Raw genomic sequence first — 8,626 nt, forward strand, 5'->3', positions numbered from 1 at the left:
ACAGAGAGCTTGTGGTAAGGCTGTTACCCACAATTCACAGGAGAGACAAAAAACACCCCTGACAGATAGTTTCCCACTAGCTTGTGGTCGGCTAGGTAACGGCAAGTTATTAATCTTGTGTCAGAGAGCCAGCTGCAACTGTGGCAGCTACCATATCTCACCACCAACTCCGTGTCTGGACACAACCATTGTCCTCTCTTGGCATGAAAAGCTCTACAAATCAGCTGCTTCTCACCCACCCACCCCTCCTCCCCAACCTCTTTTCAGATCCAGTTGGAAATTTTGCTGGTTTTTATTTTATTTTATTATTATTTTGGCCTCTCCACCTCCTCCCCTTCCTCATCTTTGGGTGTTTCCCCCCCATCCACCCCTCTCTGGAGGAGTTTGAGCGGGCGATCTTCACTGTGGTCAGGTTTACTAATTCAGAGAGAGTCTGCCTAGTTTCCAACTTTAATGATATTCCCCTCAACATATCATTCCGGTTGCTTGGCGACCGGATTTCAGCTAGGCTTTTCATTTGATTCCCACACATCAGGCTCTGAAAAGCAGGTTCCCCCCCCCTCCTCCTCCTCCTTCTTCCCTCCCTTCCACCCCTTCTCCTTCTCCCTCTGCTTTTGATTGTGCGCCTCTGAAACCCTTCCCCCTGCGGTGTCAGTACGGGTGGGCAGAGCGGTGGTAGAATAAGGCCAGGGTGGAGGGCGGCTTCGGGGGCTACCGCTGGTCACACATCAAGGATTGCAAACAAAGCTTCCTGAGAGCCCTTCCTGACAAACATAAATTCGCAGAAAGCAAATTTAGTCCTCCCTTGGTCGGCTGGGTGTCATTTTAAGACTTTTTCTCAGATACTTTATTAAATCTGACGCTCCCTCTTGTTTTTGTGGACATCTTCGTACAAAAGACTTCCTATTATCAACAAGTTGCCCATCGGGGTATGCAAACAGCCTGTGAAGTCCTAACATAATCTAATAAGCAGCGGGCTCTTTATTCCCTGTGTCTTTGCAGGTTTCATGCGTTGGATTTCAGCGGTTTTCCACCTTGGATTTTTCACAATTTTGTAAACAAATGTATTTTCTTTTCCCCAGAATGCTCCAATTCTTCTTCTTTTTTTTTTTTTTTTCAAAGTTCTCTAGGCAGGCATGTCCTTGGGATTTTGCTTCCAGAATACTTTTCTTCTGGAAAAAAAGTATATAAATACACTGTTGATGTATTTTTAGCTTTTGTATAATTTTAAAAAAGTTCATTTTAAGCATGTAAGATGCCCAGAGTTACCCTGCAAGGTAAGATGGGCACCAATAAACTTTGCAAACAATAACAGTACATAATAAAACTGATATTGGGGTTTATTATGAAGAACAGCTTAATGAAATGAATGAAACTGGGCTTGCAGGAGGTGTGCAAATTGTAAGATTTAATTCAGGAAATAATCCAATTTAATGGAGGTAGAACTAGAAGTACTTAATTAGATTGCAACTTTCCAACTTAAAGTTTCAACCTCGGATTTAATTAAGTTTGAAGGACAAGATGCAGAAAATAATTTTTTTTCGTGTCCTTGGAAGAGAGTTGCCAGAAAGGAGACCATACCAGGTCGCGACGTTTTCTTATGTTCCAGGTTCAGACAATTCCTATGATGCCAGAAGATGGTTAGGAGCACTGAAAGTGGTTTCACTGGAAACACTCTTGAGTCTAATTTCTCTAAGCAAGTCTTGTCCTAGACCTTGGAGACCATTAGAAAAAGAGGTGATTTGGGGGGACAAGATAACATCTTTTCTATTCCCCCCCCCCAAATTTGAGGGCTGAAGAAGGCGCGACAGGTGACTTTTAACCTTTCTATATTTGGGTGGCTTCTGTAAAAAGCATGTCTATATATAGGAGATATAGGGTACATACATTCTATTACAGGAATTAATTTGTCCTTATTGAAAATCCATATTTTATTGACTAGTGTCAGTAATGGTGCTCTAGGGAGCCTCATGGATTGAGGAAATTGAGCTGGGAACCATTAGACTCCTAAATATAGAGACTGAATAAAAAATAAAATGAAAAATAATAAAATAAAATAATAAAATCAGCCCTTAGATAGGCAATACAGGTATAAAAAATGGGGATATGATCTAACATCTAAGACAGTCTTGTACAAATTTATACATCTATCTGTCTGTCTGTCTGTCTGTCTGTCTGTCTGTCTATATCTATATCTATATCTATATCTACATCTACATCTACCTATCTATCTATCTATCTATCTATCTATCTATCTATCTATCTATCTATCATCTATCTATCTATCTATCTATCTATCTATCTATTATCTATTATCTATTATCTATTTATCTATCAATCAAGCTATTTCTCTCTCTCTCTCTGTCACTCATCTATCTATCTATTATCTATCTATTTATCTATCTATCCATCCATCCAACTATAATCAATCAATCTATCTATCTCTGTCTGTCTGTCTGTCTGTCATGTATCTATTATCTATTTATCTATCAATCAAGCTATCTCTCTCTTTGTCACTCACCTATCTATTATCTATCTATCTATTATCTATCTATCATCTCTCTATTATCTCTATCTATTTCTATCTATCTATCCATCCATCCATCTATCTTCTATCTATCTATCTATCTATCTATCTATCTATCTATCTATCTATCTATCATCTATCTATCTATCTATCTATCTATCTATCTATCTATCTATCTATCATCTATCTATCTATCTATCTATCTATCTATCATCTATCTATCTATCTATCTATCAATCATCTATCTATCTATCTATCTATCTATCTATCATCTATCTATCTATCTATCTATCTATTATCTATCTATCATCTCTCTATTATCTCTATCTATTTCTATCTATCTATCCATCCATCCATCTATCTTCTATCTATCTATCTATCTATCTATCTATCTATCTATCTATCTATCTATCTATCTATCTATCTATCATCTATCATCTATCTATCTATCTATCTATCTATCTATCTATCATCTATCTATCTATCTATCTATCATCTATCTATCTATCTATCTATCTATCTATCTATCTATCTATCTATTATCTATTTATCTATCATCTATCTATTATCTATTTATCAATCAAGCTATTTGTCTCTCTCTCTCTTTGTCACTCATGTATCTATTATCTATTATCTATCTATTATCTGTCTATTATCTCTCTCTCTCTCTATCTCTCTCTCTATCTATCTATCTATCCATCCATCTATAATCCATCCATCCATCCATCCATCCATCCATCCATCTATCTTCCTTTTATCCCACCATTATTATTTTCATGAAGAACTCAGGGTGGTGAATATACATAAGGCACCTTCCCCCTTCTATCCCCCCCTCTCAACAACAGCAACCGAGTTGCTGATCCTATTTACCACGACATAACATCCCACGGACTTCTGAATTATTTTAAAGTAAGCATTCTTGAATCCAAGGGCATCATTTTTACACCTTGCTATTGGTTCTGCTGCCCTCTGATATAAAAGTTTAAACTTTTTTTTAAAATTTACCCAGGAGAGTGTATGGGGTTTTGTATGTGTGTCTGTGTGTGTCTGTGTGTGTCTGTGTGTGTCTGTGTGTGTCTGTGTGTGTCTGTGTGTGTCTGTGTATGTTTGTTTGTTTGTTGCTGTCCTTCTCTGCTTTAAGGGCAGAAAGCGGTTAGCAGAAAGCCAAAAGGAAAAGAAAGAAAGAAAGAAAGTTTTGTAGCTTGGAGCGAAGGGAAGGACGCGACAAGCGATATGTGAAAGTGACTTTATTCAGCTCATAGTGACTGCGATTCAACGTGGCGTGTTTCGCGCCCTACATTTATACCCCCGGGTTTGAATGAGGAGCCAATGGGGCGTCGAGTAGCTCGACCAATCAGGGCGAGGATTGAACCGGCTCCACCCGGGAACCAATCAGGAAGAGTCCTTGTTCGCGCGCTTGTATTTCCCGCGCTAGTATTCAACACCCCTCCCCCCCCAGTCAAAGAGTTCCTTTAGGAAGGGCAAACATAGTCTTGTAGGTAGGCGGGGCGGTGGCGTTCTCGCCCCGATCTTCGTGGCTCCCCGGCGGTTGTTGACGGGGGGGGAGCCGCCGGCGGAGGCGTGTCCGTGGTGGGGTGGTGAACCTGCGGTGCGGCCCCGTGAGAGAGAGCTGGCCCCGGGTCCCTTGCCCAATGTCCAACTGTCCGGGGTGGCGTTTCCGTAGCAACAGGAGTGTCCGATCGCGGCCCCGTGCAGTCTGGTTGGGGTGTAGGTTCAGAGTCTCGATAAAGGTTTTGAGGAAGGGAGTAGCCGGTTGAGGCGCGTCTGTCCGGAAAGTTCGCATCAGCTTGCCTCCCGTTCCCCGGGTGGAAACGGTCCGTTGGGGCAAAATTTAACGATGTTGGCTCCTGGTGTGAGCGGGTGTCCGAGGGGCCCGGGCCGTCTGTTTCCGCGGGAAGGCGGCGCCTTAACTGGTCCACGTGGCGCCTCCATTGTGTTCCGTCGGCCAGGCCGACCCTGAAGGAACAGGGGCCGGTCAGAGCTGTGATGGTTGCGGAAACCCACCGAGGATCCCCAGAAAAGGAGCGGGCCCATACAGGATCCCCTAACTTAAACGCGTGGGAAGGAAGGGCCCCCAGGTTGCTTGGCGGATCTCCTGCGTAAAGTGGATGGAGCCTGTCTAGGGGGTTCGCAATCTCCTACCCATCAAGAGCTCCGCGGGACTTTTATTGGTCGTTGGGCAGGGTATGGAGTGCTGGCTCAAGAGGTAGGCCGCTACTCTTTCTTGCCAGTCGCCCTGGTCCATGCGGCCCAAGGCTTCTTTCGCTGAGCGAACTGCTCGCTCCGCCCGGCCGTTGCTAGCTGGGTGATAAGGGGCCGTGGCCGCGTGTCTGATTCCCTGCTTGGCCAGGAATTCTTGGAACGTGGTGGAGGTAAACTGGGGCCCATTATCGGAAACTATCACATCCGGTAACCCATGGGTAGCGAACATCTTACGGAGGGCCCTCACTGTACTCTCGGCTGTGGTGGAGGTCATGATTACCAGCTCCACCCACTTCGAGTAAGCATCGACCACTATCATGAAGTTCCGGCCGTGGAAGGGGCCGGCGAAGTCGATGTGTAAACGGGACCACGGGCCTCTAGGGATTTCCCACTCACGAGGGGCGGCTGTGGGGGGATTTGGCCTAGAGTTTTGGCAGATCCTGCATCGGCCGACGTAGTCTGCAATTTCCGAGTCTAACAAGGGCCACCACACGTAGCTACGGGCTAAGGCTTTCATTCGCGCTATGCCTGGGTGGTTTTTGTGGAGTGCGGGCAGGATTCGCGCCCGCAGGGCTGTGGGAATTACCACCCTATCCCCCCAGACAAGGCACCCCCCGTGAAGGGCGAGTTCGGCTTGTCGCACTTTAAATGGACGGAATTCTTCCGCTACCTTTTCCATGGGCCACCCCCTCAGAACCCATGAAGCAACCTGAGATAGGACGGGGTCAGCCTTTGTGCAGGCTGCAACGTCCGCGGCCGAGACGGGGAGGTCGGATTCGGCGATGGACAGGACAGAGAGTGCGGGCACGTGGGCTGTGTCCGTCTCTGGGAGGGGGCAACGGCTCAGGGCGTCCGCGTGCCCTAGCTGTTTACCCGGACGGTATAACAGCGTATACGAATACGCCGTTAGGAACTCCGTCCACCGAGTCATGCGGGGAGACAAAATGGGGGGAGTTGGCTTGTCGCCCGCCAGTAGCCCCAGGAGGGGCTTGTGATCCGTGACTAGGGTGAATTTTCTACCGTAGAGGTAGTCATGGAACCGCTTAATGCCGGACACTGCAGCCAGGGCCTCTTTATCGATTTGGCTGTAGTTCCGCTCCGTGGAGGAGAGTGTCCGGGAATAGAAGGCTATGGGGGCTTCTGAGCCGTTCGGAAGGACGTGGCTCAGGACCGCCCCTACGCCATAGGGGGAGGCGTCGCAAGTCAGAACTAGAGGCATCCTATCGCTGTACTGGATTAGGACTGCCGATGAAGTTAAAATATCCTTTATAGCCGCGAACGCGTGTGCTTCGCGGCTGCCCCATTTCCAGGCCGCTGACCGGTCAAGTAGTCGGTGTAGCGGCTCAGCTAGTGACGCCTTGTGGGGGATAAAAGGGGCGTAGAAGTTTAAGAGCCCCAGGAATGCCTGTAATTCCGCCCTGGAGGCGGGTGCGGGCGCGTTTTTGATGGCGGCAACTTTGGAAGGAGTGGGGTGGATGCCCTGGGCATCAATGAGGAACCCCAAGAATTCAACTCTGGGAACAGCAATTTCGCATTTGCTGCGCTTTAATTTCAGTCCGGCCTCCCTGAAACGTGTGAGGACCTCCCGAAGTGTTTTCAGGAGTTCCGAGTGACTGGGGGCTGCGACCAGGACGTCGTCGAAGTAGGGAACGACGCCTGGGAGCCCATGGAGCAACCGCTCCATGAGGCTCTGGAAAATCCCCGGGGCAACCGAGACGCCGAATTGGAGACGGCGGCAACGGAAAGCCCCGCGGTGGGTGACGATGGTCTGGGCTGTAGCCGCATCGTCGTCTACGGGAAGCTGCTGGTAGGCCTGTGCCATGTCTAGCTTAGCGAAAATGCGGCCCTGTCCTAAGGAGTGGAGTAGGTGCTGCACTACGGGGACCGGATACGGGTTTGCCTGCAGGGCCAAATTGATGGTCGACTTGTAGTCGGCACATATCCTCACCGATCCGTCGGGTTTGACCGGTAGGACTATGGGGGTTTCCCAGCGGGCGTGATCTACGGGCTCGAGTACCCCTTGCTCAATGAGCTTATCTAGTTCCGCGTCTACTTTTGCTCTCAATGCGAAGGGAACCCTGCGTGCCTTCAGCCTAACGGGAGCGACCTGGGGATCGAGGCAGAGAGAAATGGGGGTACCCTTGTAACAACCCAATTTCCCATCGAACACATCTGCGAACTCGTCTAGGACGCTATCTACGGGGAGGGAAGCTATCCTGTGTACCCCTTCTATGGTGAGGCCCAAAACGGGGAACCATTCCAACCCAAGGAGAGCGGGCAGGTTGTTCCTAACGACTAAGACTGGGAGTTTACCTTTAAATTTCCCGTATTCCACCCGGATGTGGTATATCCCAGCTGTGGGAATCCCATTTCCCTGGTAGTCTAGGAGGGAGACCCCGGCGGGGCGCAGCTTTCTCTGGGGAACCCCGGGGCAAAGGCGGGAGAACAAAGCCCAAGATAGGAGAGAACGGGATGAACCGGAGTCCACCTCCATTTGGCAAGGCTGACCTTCGAGCCGGACGGTGGTGCTTATTTTCCGGTTGCCGGCGGGAACGTGGGAAGCCTGATAGACTGTGCAGTCGGCGCTGGAGGGCTGGTAGGTTGAGTGGCAGTCCTCGGTGTGCCTCGCGGGACGCGGCTGCTGGCGGCGTTGCGGCGCTTGGCGTTGGTCGCTGGGCTGCATAAACGACGGGGCCGGCAGGAGAGCCCTGCATACTCTGGCGAGGTGCCCTTCTCCGTGGCAGCGGCGGCAGATGGCAGAACGGAACGGGCAGGATGCGCGGCTGTGGCGGCCGCCACATCCGCGGCAAGGCGCGTTCGAGGCTGGCTGAGCGGGCGTCGGCGGTTGCTGGGGTGGTCTCCGCTTCGGCTGCGTCCTCATCTGCCCGACGACGATTTCCTCCTCCTCCTCTTCTTCTTCGGCAAGGGAGAGATCCTCGACGAGGTTCGTCTGGGTGGGCGGCCCCGCGACGGCTTGCGCGGGGGGGTTTAGCTGGAGGCGTTCCATGTCGGCCGTGGATTGTTCGGAGAGTTCGGCTGCTCGCGCTATCTCCACGGCTTGCATCAGGGTAATCTTATGATTCCGGAGCAGCCGGCTGCGTAAGTGCACGTCGCGGACCCCGCACACGAACTGCTCCGCGAGGTTCTCCTCCAGGTCTGCGAAATCACACTGGGCGGCCACGGTGCGCAAAGCCTCCAGGAAATGGCTAATGGATTCGTTAGCCCTTTGCACTCGGCGGCGGAAAGCGAAACGGCGTGCAAATAGAGAGGGTGAGGGAGCGTAGTGGTTCCTCAGTCGGGACATCAGCTCGCTCCACCCGAGTTTGTAAGCTGGCCTTGGGGCGGCCAGGGCTCTCGCAGAGGCGAACATGGAAGGTTCACAACAGGACAGGAAGAAACTGCATTTCTCCTCGTCGGTCTGAGCCTGGTTCTTCGAGGCGATCAGGTAGCACTCGAAACGCTCCATAAAACTGTCCCATGATTCTCCGGTGGCTCCACCGAATGGCGCGAAAGGAGGAAGCGATGATGCCATCGTGGCGCGGAGCCGGAGAGAGAGAGAGAGGCGGAGAAATTTCGCGTTCGCTGCCGGAGTTCTCAGTCTGAAGATAGCGTTCGAGCTGGTTCAGACGCGGTGGCAGCTGGCTTGTTCTTCTCCGTGGTCGCGGGAATCAATCCCACCTTCGTCGCCAGTTTTGTAGCTTGGAGCGAAGGGAAGGACGCGACAAGCGATATGTGAAAGTGACTTTATTCAGCTCATAGTGACTGCGATTCAACGTGGCGTGTTTCGCGCCCTACATTTATACCCCCGGGTTTGAATGAGGAGCCAATGGGGCGTCGAGTAGCTCGACCAATCAGGGCGAGGATTGAACCGGCTCC

At 50.0% G+C, this 8,626-nt stretch overlaps 1 protein-coding gene across 1 annotated transcript; it reads right to left on the reverse strand.

Moving 5' to 3' along the window:
* Positions 1 to 3,735: 3,735 nt before the first annotated feature.
* LOC148043533 (uncharacterized) lies at positions 3,736 to 8,115 on the reverse strand. The gene is made up of 2 exons (XM_087725188.1): positions 7,259 to 8,115; positions 3,736 to 4,504 (listed from the first exon to the last, which is right to left on the reverse strand). The coding sequence occupies exons 1-2, from the start codon at positions 8,052 to 8,054 to the stop codon at positions 4,455 to 4,457; spliced, it is 846 nt and encodes a 281-aa protein (XP_087581314.1). The 5' UTR covers positions 8,055 to 8,115; the 3' UTR covers positions 3,736 to 4,454.
* Between the last annotated feature and the right edge of the window lie 511 nt (positions 8,116 to 8,626).

Source organism: Thamnophis sirtalis, unplaced genomic scaffold (genome assembly GCF_051295495.1).
Source record: "Thamnophis sirtalis isolate CommonGarterSnake01/CBP01778 unplaced genomic scaffold, rThaSir2_p1.2 scaffold_11, whole genome shotgun sequence".
NCBI lineage: Eukaryota > Metazoa > Chordata > Lepidosauria > Squamata > Natricidae > Thamnophis > Thamnophis sirtalis.

Excerpts from the sequence above, each read along its gene's own strand:
- LOC148043533 (XM_087725188.1), bottom strand. The coding sequence starts at position 8,054 with ATGTCCCGACTGAGGAACCACTACGCTCCCTCACCCTCTCTATTTGCA. Across the intron at positions 4,505-7,258 it reads CACCACCGTCCGGCTCGAAG|GGTCGGCCTGGCCGACGGAA; the intron begins GTCAGCCTTGCC and ends CTGTTCCTTCAG.